This window comes from Hyaena hyaena, unplaced genomic scaffold (genome assembly GCF_003009895.1).
Source record: "Hyaena hyaena isolate Hyena2069 unplaced genomic scaffold, ASM300989v1 scaffold_478, whole genome shotgun sequence".
In the NCBI taxonomy this organism is placed as follows: domain Eukaryota; kingdom Metazoa; phylum Chordata; class Mammalia; order Carnivora; family Hyaenidae; genus Hyaena; species Hyaena hyaena.
The window spans coordinates 1276495-1303069 of record NW_024081110.1 but is presented as its reverse complement, the minus strand read 5'-3'; the positions used below and the strand labels follow the sequence as shown (position 1 = coordinate 1303069).

The window sequence follows — 26575 nt, the reverse complement described above, 5'->3', positions numbered from 1 at the left end:
ATTGAGGTAGGGGATTTAGATGCTTATCCTATGGGGAAGGAAGGTATCTTTATCATACAAGACAATGTTTTTAGCATAAAAAGGGTGAAGTTACTTTTTTGTGAGCAAGGGTCAATAGCTTATTTAAGGAGTATTAAGAAAAACAGGTCTTTCAGGAAACACCTTTGCTCCCATAATCACAAAAGAAGAAGTTCCTCAATAGGTCCCTTCACAGGCAGCAATCATCATATTCAAGGCCAGAATAAGTCACTCACAAATGCCTTGGGGGACTAGTGCTCCAAGCAGAAACAACTGGGTGGGGGTGGATATCTGTCCTTAACTCTAAATTAGGCTCTTTGTCTCAGGGCCAGACTCAATTGTAACTCTTGTGTTCTTAGCTCCCTTTATTATGTAAGTCTTGGATCTGCAAGGCCCATAGGAAGAGCCTTTTGACAATCATCCACAATGCTTTCATCTGAAGTCTCTTTTGAAAAGGCAGGAATATGCTTTTCCTTATGAGGAATCTGTGTAGGGAATATCAGTCTGATCTGGAATATTGTGAGGCCTGGTCAATACCCGCAGGCTCATTTCCAACATGAGCCAGTAGTAGCAGAAGGAGATACCAGTTTTGGTGTCTCATGGCAGGAGCTGTGCAAACGCTGGCATTTCCTCTCTGTGACTGTCACCCAGTGAGGCCCGTGGGGCTTCCAGCATGAAGGGATACAGGAGTGCTGATGCATAGGGGCACATGTACCTCAATGTTCATAGCAGCACTCTCAACAATAGCCAAATCATGGAAAGAGCCTAAGTGTCCATCAGCTGACGAATGGATCAAGATGTGGTTTATCTATACGATGGAATACTACATGGCAATGAGAAAGAATGAAATCTGGCCTGTGTAGCAATATGGATGGACCTTGAGGGTGTTATGCTGAGCGAAATAAGTCAGGCAGAGAAAGACAAATATCATATGTTTGCACTTATAAGTGGATTAGAAGGAAGTTAACAGAGGACCATGAGGGAGAAGAAGGGGAAAAATAGTGGGGGAGAGGGAGGGAGGCAAACCATGAGAGACTCTTGAATGCTGAGAACAAACTGAGGGCTGATGGGGGTGAGGGAGAGGGGAAGAAGGGTGATGGGCATGGGGAAGGGCACTTGTTGGGATGAACACGGGGTGTTATATGGAAACCAACTTGACAATAAACTATTTAAGAAAAAAAAGTATGAGGGATTTGCATAAATGCTATATCTGGTGGAGTTTTTTCACTGACCTTTTCTACATAGGGTCAGATTTATATCTCACTGAGATGGTCATCATTGTTCTCTTCACTTGTGGTTTCAAAGTACTTTCTTTTTAAAAGTTTTAATGTTTTTATTTATTTTTGAGAGAGAGCAAGACAGAGTGAGGGACACACAGAATCCGAAGCAGGCTCCAGCCTCTGGACTGTCAACACAGAGCCTGGTGCGAGGCTCAAACTCATGAACCAATGAGATCATGACTTGAGCTGAAATTGGACGCTTAACTGACTGAGCCACCTAGGCAGCCCCTGAGCCACCCAGGCACCCCCATGAGTTCAAAGTAATTTTGATGGTTTGCCAAAGTACTTCCTACTCCAGTACTAAATCTTTGTCATATTTCTTTGCTTGGATTAACAAGGTTCAGACTGGTAGTTGTCCTTTCAAGTAAGTGAATTTCTGTGGGTGTGCCTGACTTTAGAAATGTTGCAGTGTGTATGTGTGCGTGCGTGTGTGTGTGTGTGTGTGTGTGTGTATTATTCTTAGGACTTTGCCAGTATCTTAACATCTTTCAGCAAGAAATAACACGCCTTTGGCAAGTTTTTCGAGCATTGAAATGAGATAAATTAAAGTACAATTCTTATTCTTGGGAAATAATGGATCGCTTCATATTGTTGAATCATACCATTTAGTCATGAAACCAAAACCCTATATTTAAAAAAGTAACAATCTCATGTTTAAAGTATCTCCTTTGAACATTTCAAAGAATCTTAAGCAAGTCTTTTTGTGACATTAAATTGTTAATTTTACCTTATTATTTAAGAGCTCTGGTTAGAATTCATTCCTGGGCCAGGAGTATGTGTAGAGTATGGATTCCTGTGGTTCAACATGCCAGTAACTCAGGGCAAGGTTAGTAGAGTGGTTTCTCTGGAGGGAAATAGAACTGTTTTATGGAAAGCCTTTTTGAACTTTGCCTTGTTTTATTTACCCGAACTATCAAATCTGCTTCACATATTTGTATGAGATCCTAAAATGTCTGTAGGTAAAGTTTCAAATACCATATTTTTTCTAGACGGACATTCCACCCGACACCAGCCATTCTGAGAACAGTGTCCACCAAACAATCTTCTTTGAATTTTAGGCTGTGTGATAGTTGGGGTAAAGTAAACTTATGAGAGAAAGAACCCAAAAGTGCAATGGCGCAAGTAAAATACAAGTTTATTTCTTTCTGAATTCATCATCTTGGGTGGCTGATGGGTGAGCCCTGCCCCATTAGGTCACCCCGAAAGACAGCATGTGGGGTGGCCTTGCTGTCCTTAACACGCACGTTCTACTTTTTCCCATGGCTTCTCTATTTCTAGCTGGTGGGAGAGGAGGGAAGAATGAGTCCAGCAAAAGGCCTTTGTGGATGGCTTGGAAGTTGCCCACATCAGGGAGAACTTTGTCACAGGGCCACACCTCCTTGCAGGAAATTCCAGGAAATATATTCTCCAGCCAAGCAGCCTGGGGGCGGAAATGAGTCTGGAGGAATGACAACAGTAAGGCTTAACTATGCAGGGGACAGAATGCCCAGGCGATTATAAGTATCTTCTAAAATTACCCACTTAATGGAAGTAAAGACCGATCTATTTTTGATGTAAATCATTCCTCTGTTTTCTGCTCTACTTCTCAAATGATTTTATTTGGATCACAGAACAAAGTTATAGAACTTCAGTCAGTCCAGCTAAATGGCCAGCAGGTACAACCCAAAGCTACACGAGTTGCGTTTACATTTTGTGTTGTGCTGATTTATCAAATAGATTCTTCCCATAAGTGAAAGCAATTAAAGCTTTGCTATATTTTCAGTGTTTAAGCTGGAGTTAGAAACTCTCTCCATCTCCTCTTGTCAGACAATAATGTGAGGAACTTAGTGGGTGTGGAGAAATGGCAGATGAATGTTCTTTCCTCACCCTGAGCAAATATAAAAGACCCACTGCTAATCCAAAGACACAGGGAGGAATTTTCACCTCCCCTCCCTGCCCTTTCCTTGGGCTAGTGTGTTTAATTTTAAAAGCAGAATTTTGCTTTCGCAAAGTATACCAGACAGGAATTTGTTCAAATTCCTCAAAACCAAGCCAAGAGAAGTTTCAGAAAGTTCAGACATGCGTGGCAGAGTGGAAAGAACACAGTTGGGGGAAAGCATGGGGATACAGCTTCAGGCAGTCCCTCCTGGGGGAGCCTGGGCAAGCTTCTTAGCCTCACTGAGTTCAGTCTCCCCGTTTATAAAATGGGAACAGGAAGAGGGACTGGGGTAGTGTGTGGATAGAGAATTAAACCATACAAAGAGCCACAGGTATAACAGGATGGTTCTTTCCATCTGTGAAAGTCCCCGGAGGCTCAGGGTTCTTGTCCCTCTGGCTTTGTGGCCAGGCGTCATCCATGTGTTCCCTGGGCAGGAGCTGTCCCACGCAGCCCAGCTTACCATCGCTCTGCTGAGAATCTAACCACCCTGAGTCAATGGGTTTTTCCCCATGAGACAAAGGGGAGCTGGGCAACCAGAGGTCTCTGATGGTGCAAGAAAATAGAGCTGAGACCCTGTTCTGGCCAAGAAGTTCATGACAGTGCTGGCCCAGAACAAGCTTCTCACTCCTTCTTACTGCCACTGATGTTTATGCAACAGTTTTGTTCATGGTCTGTGTACTTAACTCTTCCAGAAACTGGAGATATCTCTTCAAAAAGCCCACCTTTTACCTCACAAATATCAGGGAGAAGCCTAGGTTCTTTTTTTAAAAAAAAAAAAAAAGTTTATTTATTTATTTTGAGAGAGAGAGAGATACAGTGTAAGTGGGGTAGGGGCAGAGAGGAAGAGAAAGAGAATCCTCAGCGGACAAGTGGACCTGATGGCAGCATTTGTGTAGATCAAGGTTGGCGCCGCGTCGTTAAGAGGACATTCAAAAGATTGCATGTACAAATCCCACCTTTGCCATTTCCTTTCCCTACAACTTTGGACAGAAAACTAAATTCTTCTCTGTCCCCAGTTTCTGCGTCTCTAAAATGGGGTTAATAGTACTAGCAAGGCTGTGAGAAGAAAATGAGCTGAAGCTTGTCTGTGCCAACTCATCACAGGGCTCAGCCACGTCAGTGAATAGAGACACATTATAATGTTTGGAATCCCAGGTGGAGGATGGAGATCTGTGAGCAGCAGCACTACCAGACCTCAAGGATTTACCAGCATGGAGAGGACAATGGATTGATGCACTTCAGGGAGGACTGTTATGGGGAAGGGTCAATCAAACGAGACAATAGAATGAAGATCTTGCAGGGAAGAAGTAGAGACACTAAGCTGACTGACGCTTGAGGGATTGGGAGGGGATTGGGAATCTGCAGCCACTATGGTCAGATGAGGGCCACAGAGCATCCTTCGACAGGCAGAGGAAGTCTGCTATCCCCGTCTCGGGAGCCCTGGTGACTGGTGTGGGTCACCAGTTGGCCCCAGGCAACATCTTCTCATAGGAATTAATGCAGATAGTGCACACTTGAATCCCCTTCAAGATGGAAGATGAGAGCCTGGCCAGCTCTCAAAGTCTGCTCTGACTTCTGTAATTACTTCTCTTCTCACTGTCCAACATACCCTTCCCTCTTACGCCCATTTTCTATTTGTTTCCACCAGCCCCTCTTCCTAACCTAACCTACTCTCTGCTTTGTTATTCTCATGTTTATCTTGTGTTATGTGCCAGGCACTGAGCTCTAGAAACACGATGGTGAGCAAGACAAAGTCATTACTCTTGTCGTGCTTACTGTCCACAGGGGGATGGAAAGTAAATGTTAAACCTTAAAACTTGGACAAAATTTTTTAAAAAAGACTATATTGATAGAATGAGATAAATAGTTTGTGTGTCCTACATTGCAGAGGATTGATTAGTGCATCCCTGAAAAACAGAAATTTGGGGAAGAAAAAACCAAGAGATTGTTGGGTGTGAATTTTTCATGCAAATAAGATTTAACCTTCAAGATCAATCTTTTGACTGTTGTCTCTCTTTAAAGTAAGAGATATTCCAGAATTCTAGGTCAAAATACAGGGGTTAAAAGGCTAGAAAAATTAAATGGGCCAAAGAAAAAAGCCTTTTCACTAATGTAGCTATGTCATTGACAGAATTAAGCAGTAATTTGTGCTAGAAACGTGATATTAGTCCATGGAGACAATAGCAAATTTATTCAAGTTTAAGAGAAGTATAAAATACAGCTCACATAGGTAGATACTTAATTCCAATCCATAAATAAACCCCAACTGATGGAAAGTCATGATGTGAATTAGATAAAAGAGTTAGATAAAACATCTAGGGTTGTTGAATAAATCCTTGACGGATGTTCATTAAAGCCTTTCATCAATTGCATAATGTGGGTTGTATCAACAAATAATAATAGTAATAATAATAAATGACTGATGGAAGAGTGTGATTATATACCTGCTACATAATGAGCTGAAAGATTATTAAAACTTTAAATAATCGCTCCATATTCTAGACATATTTCTCTGGGTATTGGATACTAAGTAGGTAGTATGTCCAGAGATGACTTTTCTGCAGTTCCCTTCATCAGGGATAAAAAGGTAGGATCACCCCATCAGCCACAGTGCAAATGTCTGATCGTACTTTTAATGTCCCGAGCCCAGATACTTGCTAGAAGGGAAAGATTGCTGGCCATAATAACTCTGTCTTGCCAGTGTGCCTAATAAGAACCGAGAAAGACTTCATTCCAAGCATAAGCAGGCTGGATCACAGCTGCCCAAAGCTTTTTGGTTTTGGTTAAGTTTGTTGTGCTATTATATAATGGATACTTGAACCATATCCCACAAATGACTGCTTTTTCCTTCCTTCTTCTCCACTGCCTTATTATCACTATGTTGTCTGTGTTTAATGTTGCCTTAGAGTTTGTTGTTCAAGTCAAGCAGAAAAACAGGCAGATATTAAGGTGTAAGAGAAACAGCTATTAGTAGGGAAATGACACATGGCACAGTAAGATTCTGACACTGTGACTTGGGACCAGCCAGGATAGGCTTCACTATCACAACCTAACCTTACTTTGTACTAATGATGGCCTTTCATTCCTGTGCTGTACTAGTACATGGGCCAAATTGTGACCAAGCAGACTAGCTTATATTTGAGCAGAGCTTCATGCCTCTGCACACATTAATTTAAGACTTCTTATTTTAACCTTTTTTTATTTTTGAGAGAGAGACAGAGTGCAAGCGGGGGAGGGACAGAGAGAGAGGGAGACACAGAATCTGAGGCAGGCTCCAGGCTCCCAGCTGTCAGCACAGAGCCCAGCATGGGGCTTGAACTCACAAACTGCGAGTTCATGACCTGAGCTGAAGTCAGATGCTTAACCGACTGAACCATCTTAAATCAAAAAGAAGTCAGCTAACAGCTTCTGGTTTCAGCTCCAACATGTAAAGAGCTTGGAATTCATCAATCCCATTTGCTCAAGAAAAAAAGCTAAACAAACTAAAAATCAACAATTCTGAAAAAATTAACAATGCTTCTTAGGTCTAATGGAGAATTGGGGTCACAGGGCAAAGTGCTGCCTTGGCATTTGTTGAGACAGCAAATACAGAAAATCATATCTCCCCAGGAGCAGAAGCCACTAGAGCCAGAGACACACTGTAATTGGGCAATTGCTGAAGGCTGAGCATGGACTAGCTTGAGTTCAAAATCCCTCCAGTCCTAGGGGTGGGAACACACTTTCATGTCTTTTACCATCGAAAGCCCTGCCAAGTTCTTATGGTGAAGGTCAGAGAAAAATTCCCTTACGCTTCCCACAGGGGGAGAGGCAGTGACCTTCTGAAGTAAACCCAGAGGCTACTGTTCTCTATAACAAAGCCATGCCCTTGAGGACATCAACTTCTCCAGAGCCTGTCTGACCTATAGAGAGGGCAGGTAGATGACTGTAACCCCCTCTGGCCTTCCTGTATCACATAAGCTGAGAAAAATAGGTGAAGAAACTCTTCTGAAGACCACAGCCTATGACTTGGTCTAAGAAAATGGAGATTTGGGGCTCTGGGTGGTTCAGTCAGTTGAGCATCCGACTCTTGGTTTCAGCTCAGGTCATGATCTCATGGTTTGTGAGCTCAAGCCCCATATCAGGCTCTGTGCTGGCAGTGCAGAGCCTGCTTGAGATTCTGTCTCCCTCTCTCTCTCTGTCCCTCCCTTGCTTGTTCTCTATTTCTTTCAAAATAAATAAAAATAAACTTTAAAAAAAGAAAACTAGGATTTAACGATATAAGTATAGGATATTTTTCTTCCTCAATACATTAATAGCACCAAAACAATAAATGGCTTACAACTCAGCTGCAAGACATATATTCTATTTAGGAGGAATTTTCTAGGGAAACCTAAAAACAGCAAGAGAGACAGAAACCAGGACACGAGAGGAAATTGGAGCCTCTAATACCTACAGATGTAGCATACATTAAACACAGCCTAACCCTTAGCAGATTAACATAAAATTTCACACAAAAGGCCTCTCTAAGCTACTATTACCTAATACATCATGTCTAGCTTTCAAAGAAAAATTACAAGGCATGATAAAAATGCAATTTGAAGAGACAAAGCGAGCATCAGAATCAGACTCAGATATGACAGGGATTTAGTAGCTACTAAATAATTTGGAATTTAAAATACTTTAATTAGGGATGTCTGGCTGGCTCAGTTGGTTAAGCATCAGCTCAGATCATGCTCTCATGGCTCATGAGTTTGAGCCCCACGTCATGCTCTCTGCTGATAGCTCAGAGCCTGGAGCCTGCTTCGGATTCTGTGTCTCCCTCCCTCTCTCTCTGTCCATACCCTGCTTGAGCTCTGACTCTCTTTCTCTCTCTCAGGAATAAACAAGGAAAAAAAGTTTTTAATTAAAACAAATTAAATAAAAAATAAAATCATTAATATGCAAAGTGCTCTAATAGAAAAAGTGGACAGCATGCAAGAACAAATGGGCAATATAAGGGGAGAGATGGAGATCCTAAGAGAGATTCAAAAGGAAATGCTAAAGACAAAAAACGCTGTGGCAGAAATGAAGAATGCCTTTGATAGGCTCATCAGTAGACTAGACACAACTGAGTCAAGAAACAATGAGATAAAAGATGTCAGTAGTAATTTCACAAAGTGAAATGCAAAGAGAAAAAAGAATGAAAAACATAAAACAGAATGACAGAGAACTACGGGACAATTACAGAAGGTCTCACATACATGTAATGGGCATACCAGAAGGAGAAGAAAGAGAAAAAGGACTAGAAGAAATATTTGAAGTAATAATGGCTGAGAATTTTCTAAAATTAATGTTGAACACAAAATCACAGATGAAGGAAGCTCATATAACACCGTGCAGAGTAAGCACCAAAATATCTAAACCTGGGTATATCATATTCAAACTGTGAATAACCAGTGAAAAAGAATAATCTTGAAAGAAGCCAAAGGAAAAAGAAACACCTTACCTGTAGAAGAATATGAATTATATTGGGCCTCTCTTCAGAAGCTATGCAAGCAAGATGAGGGTAAAATCAGATATTTAAAGTGTTGAAAGAAAAACAAAGACCCCAACAAACTAGAATTTTATATCCAGAGACATTATCTTTCAAAGGCGAGGAGATATAAAACTTTCTCAGTGAAACAAAGTCAGAGAATATGTTGTCAGTAGAACTACTTTGCAAGAAATGTAAAAGCTCTTCAGAGAAGGAAAATGGTACAGATTAAATACTCAGATCTACATAAAGAAAAGCATTGGAAAAAGTAAATGGAAGTAAATATAGTATTTTATTTTTATGATTAACTGACCCAACACATAGTTGTTTGTTGAAAATAATAATAGCAACAATTTATTAGATGGTTATGGCTTATAGGTGAGTGAGGTGAATAGCCCCAATGTTATAATGGGCAGGAGAAAGGTAGAGGGAACCTACACTATCTATGAAGTAATACAGTGTTATTTGAAAGTGGACTTAGATTTGTTGTAAATGTATATTGTAAACTATAAGGCAACCACTAATATTTTTAAAGAAATTTAATTAATCTACAAAGAGAGGAGTAAAAATGGACTCACATAGAATGCTCAGTTAAAACCAGAAAAGGCAAAAAGAGAGAAGACAAGAAATAAAAAAAGTGCAATGGGTAAGAAAGCAGTTACAGATATGTTACATATTAATCTATCTATATCAAGAATTACTTTAAATGTTAATGGATAAATATGCCAATGAAAAGACAGACTAAGAGAGTCAAGAAAAAATTAATACTCAATCATATGCTATCTATAAGAAATCCACACTGACTATAAACACACAGATGGATTAAAAGTAAAGAGATGGGGAAAGATATACCATGATAACACTAGAGAGAGGAAAAGAGAAGTAGCTGTATCAATTTAAGACACAGCTGACTTCAGAACAAGAAAAATTATCTGGGAGAAAGAGGGGCATTACATAATTATATAGGGGTCAGTTTCCAAGAAAACAATCCTTAACATGTATGTACCTATCAACAGAGCATTAAAGATATTAGTTCTACCCAACTTGAGGTATAGGTTGAACACAATCCCAATCAAACTTCTAGCATGTTGTAGTGTAGATATCAACAAACTGTTTCTAAGTTTATATGGGAAGGCAAAAGACTCAGAATAGTCAACACAACACTGAAGAAGGACAAAGTCAGAGGATTAATATAAAGCCACAAGATTTAATATAAAGATTTAATATAAAGCTACAGTATTCATAATTGATAAAAATTGGAAGCAACCAACATGCCCCTCCATAGGGCACAGCTTGAGATAAACTGTGGTACATCCATACAATGGAATATTATTCAGCAATAAAAATAAATGAGTTATCACACCACCAAGAGACACAGGGGAGCAGTAAATGCATATTTTTAAGTTAAAGAAGCCACTCTGAAAGGCTTTATAGTGTACGAGTCTAAGTATATGGCATTTTGGAAAAGGCAAAACTGTAGAGATAGTAAAGAGATCAGTAGTTGCCAGGAGCTCAGAGGAGAGGGGTGAGGGTCGAATAGGTAGAGCATAATGGATTTTTAGATTGGCGAAGCTAACCTGTATGATTCTGTAATGGTGGATACATAATATTATGTCACTTTCAAGACCCATCTAACTGTAAAGCACAAAGAATTGACTTGAGTTAATAATAATATACTAACATTTGTTCGTCAGTTGTAACAAATGTACCCCACTAATGCAAAGTGTTAATAATAGGAGATAGTGTGCAGAAAGAGGGTATAAATGGGAATTCCCTATATTAGCTTCTCAATTTTTAAGTAGATCTGAAGCTGCTATAAATAAGTGAAGTCTATTAAATTTTTTTAAGTTAATTTATTATTATTTCTTCACATCCTTATCTCACCTAGTAGAGTTGTGGTTTACTTTGGAAATACTGGCCAAGTAGGAATAATAGTATCTTGCTTCCTTAGTAACACAGCACTTAATGCATGAACATTATTATCATCTTTGTATTATCTTAATAAATCTAATTGAATCCATGACACATCCAAATAATAAACCTAACCCAGTTGTAAAACTTTATTTTTAACCATAAATATGTTTTTGGTCTTAAGAGTTTATGGAACAAAGTAGACAGCAAATATAGGAAAAGTGTTTTGAACATTTTTATACACTTTATCAATGTGAAGATATATGGCAAAAAATTCTCCATGTATATAGTATTAAATTTTAAGTAATTCGTTAATATTTCCTATTTAATTGTAACTGTTCAGCTGTAGTATTAGTATGGATGGTATTAAAACATCTTGTTTTTATTTTATTTTAATTCCAGTTTAGTTAGCATATAGTATTATATTAGTTCCAAGTGTATAACTGAACACTTTCATACATCCTCCGGTGCACATCATGAAAATGCACTCCTTAATCTCCATCACCTATTTAGTTAATCCCCCACCCTGTCTTGTAACCATCAAGTTAGTCTCTATAATTAGCATCTATTTCTTGGCTTCTCTCACTCTCTCATCATTATTCTCTCTAGCTCCATCTATGTTGTTACAAATGGCAGGATTTCCATTCTTTTTCATGGCTGAATAGTCCATTGTGTGTGCATGTGTGTGTACATTGTGTGTGTGTGTGTGTGTGTGTGTGTGTGTGTGTGTGTGCATGCGCCGCCACTACTTCTTTATCCATTTATGAACTGATGGACACTTGGGCTGTTTCCATGTCTTGGCTTTTGTAAATAATGCTGCTATAAGCACAGGGGTGCATGTATTCTTTTGACTTAGTGTTTTTATATTCTTTGGGTAAATACCTAGTAGTATAATTGCTGGATCATAAGGTAGTTCTGTTTTTAACTTTTTGAGGAACCTCCATGTGTTTTCCAGAGTGGATGTACCAGTTTGCATTTCCACTAGAGTGCACTCTCCACATCCTCACCAATACCTGTTTTTTCTTGTTGATTTTAGCCATTCTGACAGGTGTGAGGAGATATCTCATTGTAGTTTTGATTGCATTTCCCTGCTGGTAAGTGATGAGCATCTTTTCATATGTGTGTAGGCCATCTGCATGTCTTCTTTGGAGAAATATCTGCTTATGTCTTCTGCCCATTTTTAATTGAATTATTTGGTTTTTGGGTGTTGAGTTTTGTAAGTTCTTTATATATTTTGGATACTAACCCTTTACTGAATATGTCGTTTTAAGATGTCTTTTCCCATTCCATAGGTTGCTTTTTAGTTTTGTTGGTTGCTTTCTTTGCTGTGCAGAACCTTTTTATTTTGATGTAGTTCCAATAGTTTATTGTTACTTTTGTTTCACTTGCCTCAGGGGAACTATCTCAACAAAAGTGGTGGCTACAGCCAATGTCAGAGAAGTTACTGCCTGTGCTCTCTTCTAGGATTTTTATGGTTTCAGGTCTCACATGTAGATCTCTTATCCATTTTATTTTTGTGTATAGTGTAAGAAAGTGGTCTAGTTTTATTGTTTTACATGTTGCTGTCCAGTTTTTCCAGCGCCATTCATTAAAGAGACTGCCTTTCTCACATTGGGTATTCTTTCCTGCTTAGTTGAAGATTAATTGACCCATAATTGTGGGTTTATTTCTGGGCTTTATATTCTATTCTCTTGATCTATGTGTCTGTGTGCCAGTAGCATACTGTTTTGATTATTACATCTTTATAATATAACCTGAAGTCTGGAATTGTGATGCCTCCAGCTTTGCTTTCCTTTTTCAATATTGGCTTGGCTATTCAGGTTCTTTTGTGATTCCAAATTTTAGGATTATTTCTTCTAGTTCTGTGGAAAATTCTCTTGGTATTTTGATAAGGATGGCATTGAATGTGCAGATTGCTTTGTGTAGTATAGATATTTTTAACAGTGTTTGTTCTTTCAATCTATGAACAAGAGATGTCTTTCCATTTCTTTATGGTATCTTCAGTCTCTTTCATCAGTGTTTTATAGTTTTCAGAGTACAGGTCTTTCACCTCTTTTGTTAGGTTTATTCCCAGGGATCTTATTATTTGTGGTCCAATTGTAAATAAGATTGTTTTCTTAATTTCTCTTTCTGCTGCTTCCTTATTAGTGTACATAAATGCAACAGATTTCTGTACATCAACTTTATATTCTTGATTTTACTGAATTCACTTATTAGTGAATTAGTGAAAACTAGCAGTTTAACTTTGGTGGAGTCTTTGAGTTTTCTATATAGTATCATGTCATCTGCAGATGGTGAAAGTTTTACTTCCTTACCGACTTGGATACCTTTTATTTCTTTTTGTTGTCTGATTGCTGTGGCTAGGATTTTCAGTACTCTTTTGAATAAAAGTGGTGATAGCGAATATCCTTGCTTTGTTCCTGACCTTATGGGAAAAGCTCTGTGTTTCCCTATTAAGGATGATATTGGTTGTGGGTTTTTTACATATGGCCTTTATTATGTTGAGGTGTGTTCCCTCTAAACCTACTTTGTGGAGGGTTTTTATCATGAATGGATGTTGTACTTTGTCAGAAGCTTTTTCTGCTTCTGGTGAAATGATCAGATGGTACTTATCCTTTTTTAAAATTGTTGTGATGTATCACGTTGGTTGATTGGTGAATATTGAATCACGCTTGCATTCCAGGAATAAATCCCACTTGATTGTGGTGAATGGTTTTTTTTAATGTATTGTTGAATTCAGTTTGCTAGTATTGTATTGAGGAATTTTGCATCTATGTTCATCAGAGATACTGACTTGTAGTTCTATTTGTTTGTGGTGTCTTTATATCATTTTGATATGAGGGTAATGTTGGCCTCATAGAATGAATTTGGAAGTCTTCCTTTCTTTTCTATTTTTTTCAAGATTAAAAAATTTTTTTATTTATTTTTGAGAACCAGAGAGAGAGAGAGAGAGAGAGACAGAGACAGAGCGTGAGCGGGGGAGTGCGTTAGTGGTGACCAACACGTATCATCATTATTATATTCTATTTATGGGGAGCTGAGTCCCAAAATGGGTAGCTGGCTGACTTGTGTCAATAGATAAGAAGTAGTGGACAATTTGAATGTTAGGGTAGGTAACTAAAAGCTAATTGTGGCTAAGTGTAGTTTTGTTCTTTGTTCTTTGTTCTTTGTTTTGTTTTGTTTTGCTTTTAGTTAACTAACAGAAAGTAAATTTCCAAGAAGCTCTTTTGATCTGAAGTCAAGGTTCCTCAAAGGCAGAGGGTAACAGGTACCTGTCATGACCTCTCCTTTGCTCCTTTCATCCCCAACCTACATGGCAATGGCCCAGTCCCAGAGGGAGGGAGTGTTTTCATTGGCACATGGGCTAAGCGCCCTTGGAACTGTTCGACTTTAACACCCGAACTTTCCTGCCAATGTCAGCATCCGGTCTTGTCAACACTTATTTTTCCATTTGTGAATACCATAGAATTAAAGCTTTCACCTCTACTTTTCTAGAAGTATTTTACATGTAGGACCTGGAAGCGTAGAAGTTTTCTGTGTCTGAAGAAATACATGTCAACTAAGAATCTTTATTACTTACTTAAAAGGCTTAACTTAGAAATTGTATAGAAACATATACATGCTTTTTCCTATATGGCCTTTGATCTGATTGCAGCACTCGTGCTAGAGTGAGGCTTTAAGGTAACAGATAAAGTGATTTCACCAGTGAGGCAATGCGTGCCCAAAGAGTGCTTCACTGTAAAGACAAAACAAAACTAAGCTAAAATTTAACCCAGATAAGGTTTATAAATACATCTTAAAACATTTAGAATAAAAGAAGTCCTTTTTGTGTTTGCTCCCTATTCTGGTATAGCAAACAAGAAGGGTTGTTTTGTTTTGCTGTTTTGCTGGCCACATGGGAATTCTCACGCTGAATGTGTGAGGATCATTAGATGGGCATGTGGATGAGTCCTGTGTCTGTTGTTATAATTGTATGGTTACATCACTATCAGGTGAAATACTCGAATTAATTATTTTGCATATATATCTCAGTAAAATTAAACATGATCCCAATGAATAGAAAACATTGTCCTTAAAGATTTTTATTCATTAGAAAGGCGACATTATCCCAGGTAATTTAATTCTAGCTGGTTTATTGTTCAGTAAATGTCTGTAATTCAAGATACGCTTTTCTTGCTGATGCTGGTGTGCTGACCCGATTCACATTCCATGTATGTGGATACATTCAGCTCTAGTGACAAAGCTTTATGAGGGTGAATCCAGATGTCCAGAGAATACAGATCTCTCACTGGTGTTTGCTTTTATAATAATCACTGTTGGGTAAAATGTATTAACCACCACAGATCTCATTATCAGGATTCGAGTGTGCACTTCATGCAAAGAGGTAAAAGGTGTGGGGCAGTTTGGTGGGAGAAAGACATAAACGTTGCCATGAATCTCACAGTTGACCCTTGGCTACAATAGTTTAAATATGTGGTTAAAACGTACAGGAGAAAATTTATACCCAAGAGCCAGGAAAATTGCCGGAGGTGAAACAAACTGAGAGCTCACCAATACATAAAGGATTTCAGAGTAGATTCTGTGGTCAAAGTTGATCCCAAGCTACTAGTTGTAGTTGAATTAGAGAAGCCTCTATGCTCTTTGAAATTCCGTCATGGCTACTTAGGTCCCATTGTCCAGACACACCCACACGCGTCATGCTGTTTGGCAGCCTTCTGTTTGACAGCCTGCTTCATGGTCCCTGCAGCCCAGAGTCATGAACATGGACTACAGATGTGTCCGTTTTCTTCTGTGTCTATCTGTGAATATAGTGAATGCCTGCTTTTGATTCAGATGCAAAACCTGAAAAACTTGTAAAACATATGCGTTTGTGGTTTGTCTTAGAATAATTCAGGAAGGGCCACTATAATCTTTGGTGAGGAAGATTTTGTGCCATTTATTTCATTCAAAATATGTGATTTTTCTTTTAAAAACTTAATTAATATATACTTGTAATATCTCATTCTGCAAACTAAAATATTCCCCCCTAGGCTACATGTATGCGCAATCATCTTATAAAATTGCAGGAAATCAAAAAGAAATAAGATTTTTCTTCCAACAGAAAACTCATAAATATTTTTTTTTCTTTCTTTTTTTATTTTTTTATTTTCTTTTTTTTTTTAATCCCCTCGAAAACTCATAAATATTAATGTACTGGTACTACTGAACTATCCACTGTGTGGCAAAAACTTTTATATAAACAAATGATGTCTTAGGGTCTAGGGTTTTAGCCTTCAGAAATCTGTAGAGATGCATAAAATGTCAAATTCAAAAGTAGGCTATTGTAAAATAGTCCAGAAATGCATTTTTAGGTCTCTCCTTTGGCCTAAAATTGTTTAACCTCCAAACTGTTCATAATACCCCAAGGAGAAATTTGAGAAATCTCACAAGTGTTCCCTTTTTGCCTGCGTCAAGAGAAGAACTTCAGTTCCGCTCAAAATACTTAATAAATACAAATCATATGCGAGGCCCAGAGCTCAGCACTGTAGGGCAAAGCTACAGAACAGAAAGACTGTCAACTTAGAAGAGTGGCTCTCAACCAGGGGCGATTCTTCCCAGCAGGGGACACTGGGCAATGTCTAAAAGCATTTCTGGTTTCACAACTTGGGGGTTGGGAATGCTATTGGAACCTAACGGGCAGGGGCCAGGATGCTATAGTGCACAGAACAGGCCCCCACATTATTTAGCTCCAAATGTCACTAGTGCCAAAGTTGATGAACTATGGCAGAGAGTAACACTTCAGGAATTAAAAAATCCCAGTGAATTCTACCTCACTTCAAACTGACAGGACAACTTACCTCTGAGTGGCATCAGTGAATTCCCCCCTTAAGCTATGCAAAGCCCTTCTTTTCTATTCCTTTGGTGGTTTATTAAGAATATCGTTCTATGGAGCAGTTCTAGAGTTTAAAAATACAATTTAATTGGAGAGCAAGTTCTTTGAATGCAAACACGACAAAACAAATGAACGCCAATGAAGCACAACCCATCTTGAACGAGTTGTATTTCTAGTAGTGGAAACATGCAAAAATCAAGCTCTTTACATGTATTCTTTTATTGGACTGCCTTCCAGGACTAAATATTTAGTCATTGCAACTGTAGTTGATAAAATAAGCATCCCTTTGGAGTCTAGGTTGGAGATTCTGTCCTTTCACAGTTAAGTATACTGGTTAAGAGAAGATTTTGAAGAAGCACCTGGGTGGCTCAGTCAGGAAAGCATCCGACTTTGGCTCAAGTCATGATCTCATGGCTTGCGAGTTCAAGCCCCATATCGGGCTCTGTGCTGATAGCTCAGAGCCTGGAGCCTGCTTCAGATTCTGTGTCCCTTTCTTGCTCTTCCCCTCCCCAGCTTGTGCTCTGTCTCTCTCTCAAGAATAAATTTTTAAAAACATTAAAATTTTTCTTTAAAAAAGAGCAGATTTTGAGGCATTTTTCAATCACAAACATTCACCTGTAGTGGCGGAGAAGCACGTAACTTTTTTTTCCCTTCCAACTGAAGGGAATGTTTAAACTGGAGTGTAGTAGAGGAAAACTCAATCAGCTGATCTCCAAAAAGGGTGAGATCCTATCAAAATCAGCCAGAGGAACAGAAAGAGCAACTTAGAATAAGTTCGGAGGAAACTGATGTTCTTGAATAACAAGAATACCATCATTGCACCCTCCTTAAGTGCGCTTCTGAGCCCGGTGGGAAGTGAAGCCAGACAATCAGGTCAGTTTCATCAAATGTACAGCAGTTTGAGAATGTTAAGGACCAGGTAAGAAAACAAGTATCTTTAGCAGGATGACACAGGTAGAAGGAGGGTTGATTCACTCTGGAAGTGTAGGGACCACTTCCAGACTCCTGTAGCTTGCTATGGTTTGCAAAACCAAGAGCACATTCCAGAGAGACAGAGCCAGAGCCAACATCCAATGGGATGGGTTGCCAGACCTGGAATGGGGCTGCCTCAAGATGTTGTGTGCTCCTTATCACTGGAGGGATTAAAATTCAGGAACATTTCCCCAAAGATCCTAACACTCAGAGAGAGGATGGAATGAATGGTCCTAAAAGGAACCTTCTTGGTTCTATTGGGAATTTTGGGCATGAGGGTAAAGGTTATTGTTCAGACTGAGGCCTGGTATATTTACTTATTCAATTGTCTCAAGCTTACATCGCCAACTCTAACTTCCCATTTTTTCCCCACAATGGATTGGGTATCACCATCATTTAAATAGCACCACATATATCTGGGGTTTGAAGAGGAGTCTAATGGTGGGACCCCAGGTTAGTAGCTCATTACTAGTTGTCACCACAGTTTTGTGGCCCTGGCCTTTCAAAGTTGGATGACTTTCAAAATGGTGTGTTTTGAAAGTCATCCTATGTGTTTTGAAAGTCTAACCTATGACTAGAAGAAAACAATAAGGAATAGTCCCTGGACACAGTCAATTCATCATTGTTTTTAATGGAAAAAGAGTCAGCAGAAGACAGCCAAGCAATAAATGTAATATTGAAGATAGTCAAAACAATGGAAATACAATTTTGTTCAGAACCAGAAAAAAATCCACAATGTCTCAATATATACAGCCAATAGCAAGTCCTAGGAACTTATTTTCTAAATGTAGACCAATAGGTCCTCTTATCCACTGAATTCAAACCATCAATGGAAGAGGTCAGGAAGGGTGAATGAAATTAGGAGAATTGATGAGTTGAGTGTCACTGTGAGTTTGTTTCTTACACAACTTGAATTTGTGCTTTGAGAATTTGGGGTCTAAGAAAGTGGTACAATCCCAATAGCTTCGCAGAGATATTTTGTATGTATAAAATATAATAATTTTTAGAAATTTTCCATGGTGGCACAAACAACAGAGGAAGACTTTCTTGTTTATATATAGTGTGGACTTTGAAATTTACATAGGCGTATGTGTTTTAAGTGAATTTTGAAAGCCAGCAAAACATAAAGTCAATCATAAAATTATTTCCTTTGCTTCCAAATTATCTATGCAATATTCACAATGAGGAAGAATTGATTTTAAAGAAGCAAATATTTGAGAAAAGCCTTCATGTCTTAATACCATGATAATGGTTTCGTTTATCAACAATTCTTGAGTGCTCTCAATGCCAGGTACAGAGGTGAATGACAGTTTTGATTTGAGTACTCGTCAAGTTAGTCAGCTAGTTAGTGCTAGTGAGGGAGATAAACTAGGCAGCAGGAGTGAGTGTTGTAAGAGACACAAGCGCATGCAGGGCCCCCTGGGAGGGCTGAGAACCCAGTGTGACCCGAGGGCAATGGAGCTGAGCTAGGCTGAACAGCCGGCTGCACTGGACTCAGCTAAACACGCCAGAGACAGGCACCAGGAGGGGGCGCCAGAGAGCAGCATGTGTGAGCACCTAGTTTCCTTCCCCAGCGTTGACCACTTCCCAGAGAAAACAAGATGCCCATAAACTCCATCTTTGTCAGTATAAATGTTGAACGATTGGAAAATATTTACAAAGGGATTTTCTTTTCATACACTTTGCAAAGTCAGCGGCAGATAAGTGATGAGGAAGGTCCTATCCAATTGCCTTTGCTCCTACAACTGATAGGAGCGTCTTCACAGCCTTTGACCAAGGAGAGTTCACATCCTCAACAGTCATCATTGTTCTGGGGAGTTTTTTGGTTACTTTTTCACAAATGTCTCATCTCTTTGTATCAACAAATGCTGCTCTTTGAGGCACACGGTGGGTTTCTACTTCTTTCCCTTTTTGTGTGTGTCAAATTAGAAAACATGAAGGAAACTCTTCAAGATGAGAACATACTGGTGTTTTGTTTTTTTTTAACTTACTTCCAAGTAACATCTTCCCTGTAGATTTAACATAGAAGGACCTGGACGAATAGAAGAAGGATAATTCAGTGTTCCTCTCAAATGTAGTCTTACATTGATGGTCCTCATATTCTACCTATAAATCTCAATTCGTAAAACTATTAGGCTTTACTGGTTATTCCTAATGGATTTCTGTAGCCACATTTCTGTTTTAGTTCAAATAACTAGAAGAAAATAAGGAACATAAATTGCTTGTTTTATGTGAAAATTGTCTTTCATATGCAGTCCACAAAAGCAATTATTTAGGACATTTTTAGTATGTATGAAGCATTAATGAAAAGAATCATTTCTGTTTGCTCTTGGCATTTTATTTTTTGTGCATGCTGCTCTTCCCTGAATCTTACCCTTAAAAATCATCTGCTTGTATGAGTTTCTCAGTACGCTATAACCTTAGCTACCATAGTCCGTCCAAAAAAAAATGGACTTCTTTCAAATTAAGGTTAGTAGGAGAAAATATGCTCTTTTGAAAGTCCGAGTCTTGAGCAAAAGTAAATATAAGTAAAATGGTAGAAATAAAAAGAGCTTAAGACTTGGTAACTGTGGTCTCAGTTTCTGGTTCTATCCCCTTCTACCTCAAGCAAATTCATTATCCAGTGACCTTCACTTTCCTTTTCTGTTAAAGGATGTGATGGATTAATACCTGCTCTTATGCACACCTACCCATCTACCTGCCTAATTAGACAGAGTTTTCCTTAGCATTTAAATAGATAAAAGAGCCTTGAAACCAAGTAGGATTTACAAATACTAGTTGTCATGGCAACGACTTTCCAATGTACAAAATATGATTCTACAAAGTTATATGTTATATACAGTACTCAGCATAATAAGTATTCACTAAATGAGTATATGCTTTCCATCTTTCTCTCAGCTTTTATTTCAGGGCATAATACCCCATTTGTCCCCATTTACCACTAGGCTTTCTGCTGTTCTGCATGCTTTGGTTCACTGATGTTCTAATTATTCTTCCTGCACGCACAGGCTCAGAGAAGCAGCTGGCCATCAGCCAACTTTAGTAACCCCCTTCTTAGTTTGGACATCTGATTATATGCAGAGTCCAGTTTCAAATTTCCATGCGATTAGAACATAGATGGGTGGGTATTGGTTTTATACCCATACTAATGAATCCATTTACAGCAATGGCACTTATTGGGGATGTGAATGTTCAACAGTTTTGTAAATAACAACATGTATCATATGTGTTTTACAAGCAACTTTAACTTCTTACTATACTTTTTATTAATGTGGTTTCTCATAAAATACTATTAAGCAATTATTTTCAATGTTTACAATAATAGTACCTAAAATTTATTAAGTATTCATCGTGTGTCAATGCTTTACAGAAATGAAATTATCTTCATGACACTGTGAAACATCATTTACCCATTTTATAGATGGGGAAAACAAACCACAGAAAGGATGCTAGGAGGCAAGATATCATCACAGTTGAATATGCAGTGCCTCTTTCCAGAGATTAATTCTAATTAATTAATTCTAATAGTTCCCCTATTATTATGTACGCATCCTTAGATAAATTACTTACTCTTTGTGTGCTTTAGTTTTCCCATCTATAAAATGGGGAAATAACACATTCTTCTTAATGTCATGAAAGGTAAACACTGTCTGTCCCCTCAATAGAATTTTAGGTTCTCTTCACTATAACAAAAATCTGCCCACATATAGTTCACTTTTCTTTCTTTCCATCACCAGTGGTATTTTCAATGAGACGGTTCTCCCGGACAATACTAAGTGCTATTTGATGATTTATTGCCTTATGTTTCGGTGTTCAGTAAACACCATGGAATCCAAAGACAGGCTCCATGACATTAATTTTTGGAGCCTTAGGTACTTTAGTGTCCCTATGAGAAAGTGACTTCAGATGAAACCCAGTTGTCAGATTTATTTCATTTTGGCTAAAATCGTAACAAGTGTTTTCAGCACACTGAAAGCGTTAAGCCCCAAACAGCAAGCTTATACCGCACACATTATTTCTTATTATAGCTTCACTTGGTTTGAAAGTTCCTTTCCTTTTCCACGCTCTTAGATGCATTTAACAGCGACAGATATAACTTAAAGGTATTTTATTGCTAATGAAAGTGCCCTGGCCTGAAGTCAGAAACAACTTTGTCAGAAGCCTAAGAAGAACAATAAAATAAATCGCATGCGATTTTAGTCCCTATAGAAGAGCCTTTGTCATTGAGAAAATGAGCCTGGATGAATATCGATTGTTTTTTCTGAGACTTGTTTCCGCATTTGCAAAGCCCGCTGTGAGTCAGTCAGTCTGCACCTCTGTGTCCCCACAGGCACCAGCATATTCACCGTCTACGAGGCCGCGTCGCAGGAGGGCTGGGTGTTCCTCATGTACAGAGCCATCGACAGCTTCCCCCGCTGGCGATCCTACTTCTACTTCATCACGCTCATATTCTTCCTGGCCTGGCTCGTGAAGGTACCGTGGAAGCTCGTCCCGAGGGGATGTGTTTCCCCACAGCCTCCGCAGATCTTCTGCTGGCTTTGCGTTGTCCTCCACTTCCTCGTCCCTGGCCCATAGTAAACACGGTTCGGGATTTTCTTCCAGAACGTGTTCATCGCTGTCATCATCGAAACATTTGCAGAAATCAGGGTACAGTTTCAACAGATGTGGGGATCGAGAAGCAGCACCACTTCGACGGCCACCACGCAGGTACCCATGGGGGGAGGGGTGATGTCCTTTCCCTCTAGATCAGGACCCACCCGGGCTGCACCCTCAGTGGGCCTCAGGGAACTCGGGAGAGCCCTGTGATAAGCGCCTTCTGCAGTCAGACCCACGGGGAGAGCGATTCAGAAATGCAGGTGCAAGGGCGTAAGCCCAGAACAGTCAGCTTTTCCGGGGAACCTGTGGTTTCATCAGCTCCGTGGGTGGGTTTGATACAAAACCAAGGTTGTCCTCACATTTACTATATACCTTTGATTTCATTCGGTCATCACAGATCTTCAGAGGGTTTGCAGATAAAAACGGAAATGGTAGAATTTCCCATTTTTATAAATATTTATTCGTGTGATTGAAAACAATATGATGGCCTTTATGGATTAGAATTATTTTCAGAACTGGTGATACGTTTCATTCAGAATGATCCAATCACAGTATAGGCTTCATAATGTGTATCTGTGATTTTTGAGGAATCACTACATATTCAGAAGGGGGCCCCTCTGCTCCCAAGAAGTTGGGAGTGCCCTAGAATTTAGTTAAAAGCTTCAGGGCAGTCATTACATAGAATGGTAGCCCGGATCCAATGGGCTACCAGATCCAATGTCTTTGTTTTTAATTTTGGCTTTGTTTTGTGTGTGGATTTGGGGCGGTGTCTTTTTTGTGTGTTTAGAGAGAGGAAGAGATGGGGCCCCTGGGTGACTTAGTTGGTTAAGCACCCAACTCTTGATTTCGGCTCAGGTCAAGAGCTCACATTCATGGGACTGAGCTCTGCGTCCGGCTCTGCACTGACAGTGTGAGGCCTGCTTGAGATTCTCTCTCTCCCTCTTTCTCTGTCCCTGCCCTGTGCACTCATTCACACACTCTCTCACTTCTTCTCTCTCTCAAAAAAAGTAAATAAACTTAAAAAAAAAGAAAGAGGAAAGGAAAGGTTTATATATCTTAGTCTAGTTTGAATCTTTATATAAGAGAAAGAAAGTAAAGTTTCTGAACCAAGCATAAAATTATTTTGATGCTCTTGACTACTATTTTAATATAAAATTGTAAGAGAAAAATTTTTAATTTTTTTATTTTGAGAGAGAGAGAAAGAGCATGAGTGGGGGAGACAGACAGAGAGAGAGAGAGAGAGAGAGAGAGAATTCCAAGCAGGCTCCACTCTCAGTGCAGAGCCCAAGTCGGGGCTTAACCTGAGCTCAAATTAAGAGTCTGAAGCTTAACCAACTGAACCACCCAGGCACCCCAAAATTGTAAGAGAAATTTAATGTAACCGTGTAAATCATTATACAAGTTTGTGAACAAAGGTATTTGTGAAACAGCCAAGGTGCAAATTTTGCTTCGAAAATCTTCAAATTGGGCTTTTATAAATCACACGCTAAAATGCTATTAAACATGCTATTATTTGGAAAAGCCTGAAGCAGCATCTTTACGGTGTTGTGAGTTTGAACTGATGAGCCAACTCATTATAGATGAAATAGTATGAATACTATTCGATTTTGGCAAACAGCTATTCAAACTTTTATGAAAGATTTTTTAAATGTTATATAGGTTATATCACAGGTGACGTAAAAAAAGCAAATTTAGTTTTTATTGCTTCTGTCATCTCTTCTAGGGAACTATGAAATATAATAAAGTTCATGGTTCACTCTGGCCTGTCTTTTAAGTCAGGTGGCAATGTCTGGAAGGTGTGCTTTCTGCTATAGACATTGAGAACTAAATGGAGCATAAAGCTATGAACTCGGCACAGAATTTACATTCAGTGTTGCTGAGAGATGACCTAAAATGTCTTTAAAACCGCATTATGCTTATTAAGTAACTCTTATTTATAAAGCCACAGCTGGAAAAGGAGTGTTCGGACGCTCCACCAAATCAGCAGTTCGAATAGGAAGTGAAGTGTCAAGGGGCTTTGAACAAAGTTGTGCAAAATGGTTTTGATGCAAAATTATACCTAATCAGGAGGGATAAGTTGGTAATTCAGAGGTAATGCGGCTAGGTATTCAGCAGAGGTAATCACACAGAGAATCGTGAAAAACCTTCATTAAGAAAAATGCTGTGGCTCAGGACCCGGTTGCTAGGCAACCGAAGCTCCAGGCAGCCAGGGTGAAACATCGCTCCCCGCTGCCTGGCAACAGGCTGCAGGCCCCGCCCAGCCCCTCGCCAGCCACTAGGCAAGTGGCCCCGATGCTTTTGTGTCTGAGGGAAGGAGGGGACATCGTTTCCTGAGATTCTGTTCTGTTTGCAAAATCTGGCAGGACTCTGCACAAGGACTTCTCATGGAATAGTTTTAAAAACCAGAGCCTTAGTCTATGATTCTAAGAAAACAGACAGGCGTTAAGGGAATAGAACAGAGATGGTTGTTGTATTGCTAAGCTGTGTGCTTTGCAGAACCGGAGTCCCTCTGCCCATCTCTAGCATGTGGACCATTTGCAGTGGTTCTGTGTAAGTCACCCTCACACAACGGCTAAGAGGATCTCAGGCTCCGTGGACCTGCTGTGTCTTTGGGTCCCTTGACTTTACAAGAGCGCTGGTGTTGAGAAAGAACATTGTCCCTATTAATGGGATACAGAAGGGGCTTTCTGGTATCCCAGGCAGCTCAGGAGGAATGGGCTCTGATGTGGACTGTAAGAGGCAACAGAGAACCAGGCGAAGAGAACGGGATGCCTTTGTTTTCTCGTTGTTGTTGTTTTCAGTAACAAAGCAGCCCGCTTTCGACTCACAGCATAGAAACAAATTACAGAAGAAAATAATGCCAACGGGCTTGTGGAGACCGTCACATAACATGTCACAGGAAAACAAAGAGAAAATGATGTGAGAAAATTCAGAAGAGTAATCATTAGCTTGCCTGAGCTCTGACGGAGATGGCGGGTCTCATGCCTGGACAGCTAGTAGCCGTGGGTCACGGTTGCCCCATGCCCAGCTCTGTGCTGGGTTGAAGGTCAAGAGACTTGTACGTCTGTATAGAACAGCACGTGCTTCGGTCCACAGTCGTGTGGGCGTGTTGTCCCAGAGTTGGATGCTGGGATGCATGGATGTGCTGGTGGGAAACGTCCTGAACTTAGCGGCTCTCCAGCCCAGAGCTCTGTCCTCACTCCTTAGCTGCTTCCCCTCAGACACCCGTCACCAGTCACGTGGTCTTCGGATGACACCGCTTCCTGGTGGAGACGAGTTTGTTTCCCTTTGCCTGCAAGGGGACTAACCTGTTAAGCTTGAAGGCCACACAAGGCTACAGTTTTGTCATGTGTGCGCAGAGGGACTCGAGGCAGGCTCTGACAACGTGTACCTAACCTTCGCGTGTGAATTATGGTTCCTAGGGTCATATTGAGGGACACGGAGGGACCACCTGCAGCTCAGGACTTGAGCCCCGAGGCTCAAAGTGGCACAATTGTCCTGTTGTCTCCCTCACGTGGCTGTCACATTAACCAATCTAAATGTCGCTTTATAATTCAGGGGACTGAAGAGAAATGGAACCTTGAATGTGTGTGCATTTCCTTCACTTCATTTTATACAAAGGGGTGACCTTGAGAGAACACTCTTACTAACAATTAAATTGATTCATTGGATTTTGGTCAGCTGGAAGAAAAAATAATTTCGCAGAGAAAATTAGTCTGCTACTGATCAAAGCAAATCTATGCCCCAGGGATCCTGTGTGTCATGAGAAGAGAGTATAGGATGCATGTACAGGGGATTTTCAGCTAGTGGCTGACAGGATTGCTTTTGTCTTTTCTCCTTAAAAGGAGACACCCAGAATTTTGACAGGAACTTTAAAAGGCAGCTTAAAAGGTTTGCGTTTCAACCAACGTATGGAGTCTCAGAATGAGCCTGTTCATGCTTGATTCTACCACTAAGAATACCTTTCAAAATTCATTCTAAAAGGAATCAGAATCCTGCACATGTGCACCTGAGTGAAGCAATTTGTAACTGCCATCTTTGATCAAAGAATCTTCGGGTAAATGTGCACCTCCATCTTTAAAAGTACACATATAGTATATAGGCAGATGGTAGTTATACTTGGGGTGAACAAGGCATAATGTAAAAACAAATCAGGATAATCCTTCACGGGGTAATTAAAGTGAGCATCTGTGTAACAGTACTTTGTAGGATGTCAGATAATAGGTGCTCTCTGTATATGTTTTAAAGTATGAAGAAATGTACCTGGCAAAGAGCCCCCAAAGCAATCTTTGAAAAGTATTGATTCTAGGACACAAACATCTGATACACCATTTTTCTGAATTGTAGGTTGGCCTTGTAGAGAATTCTTAATTCAACCAGTAAAAAAGTTTTCTTTTTTAAAATTGTTTTAATGTTTATTTATTTTTGAGAGAGAGAGAGGGAGAGAGAGAGAGTACTGGCGGGGAAGGGGCGATGAGAGAAAGGAAGACACAGAATCCAAAGCAGGCTCCAGGCTC

The 26575-nt window shown here is 39.6% G+C and overlaps 1 protein-coding gene across 3 annotated transcripts in view; it reads left to right on the top strand.

Annotated features, from left to right (window-relative positions):
* The window catches only part of NALCN (sodium leak channel, non-selective), a 285524-nt gene that overhangs the window by 64695 nt on the left and 194254 nt on the right, over positions 1-26575 (top strand). For all 3 annotated transcript variants that reach the window (XM_039254277.1, XM_039254276.1, XM_039254275.1), the window contains 2 exons: positions 21793-21935; positions 22065-22169. In XM_039254277.1, the coding sequence (XP_039110208.1) occupies positions 21793-21935; positions 22065-22169 (248 nt within the window). The remainder of the gene's footprint in view (positions 1-21792; positions 21936-22064; positions 22170-26575) is intronic.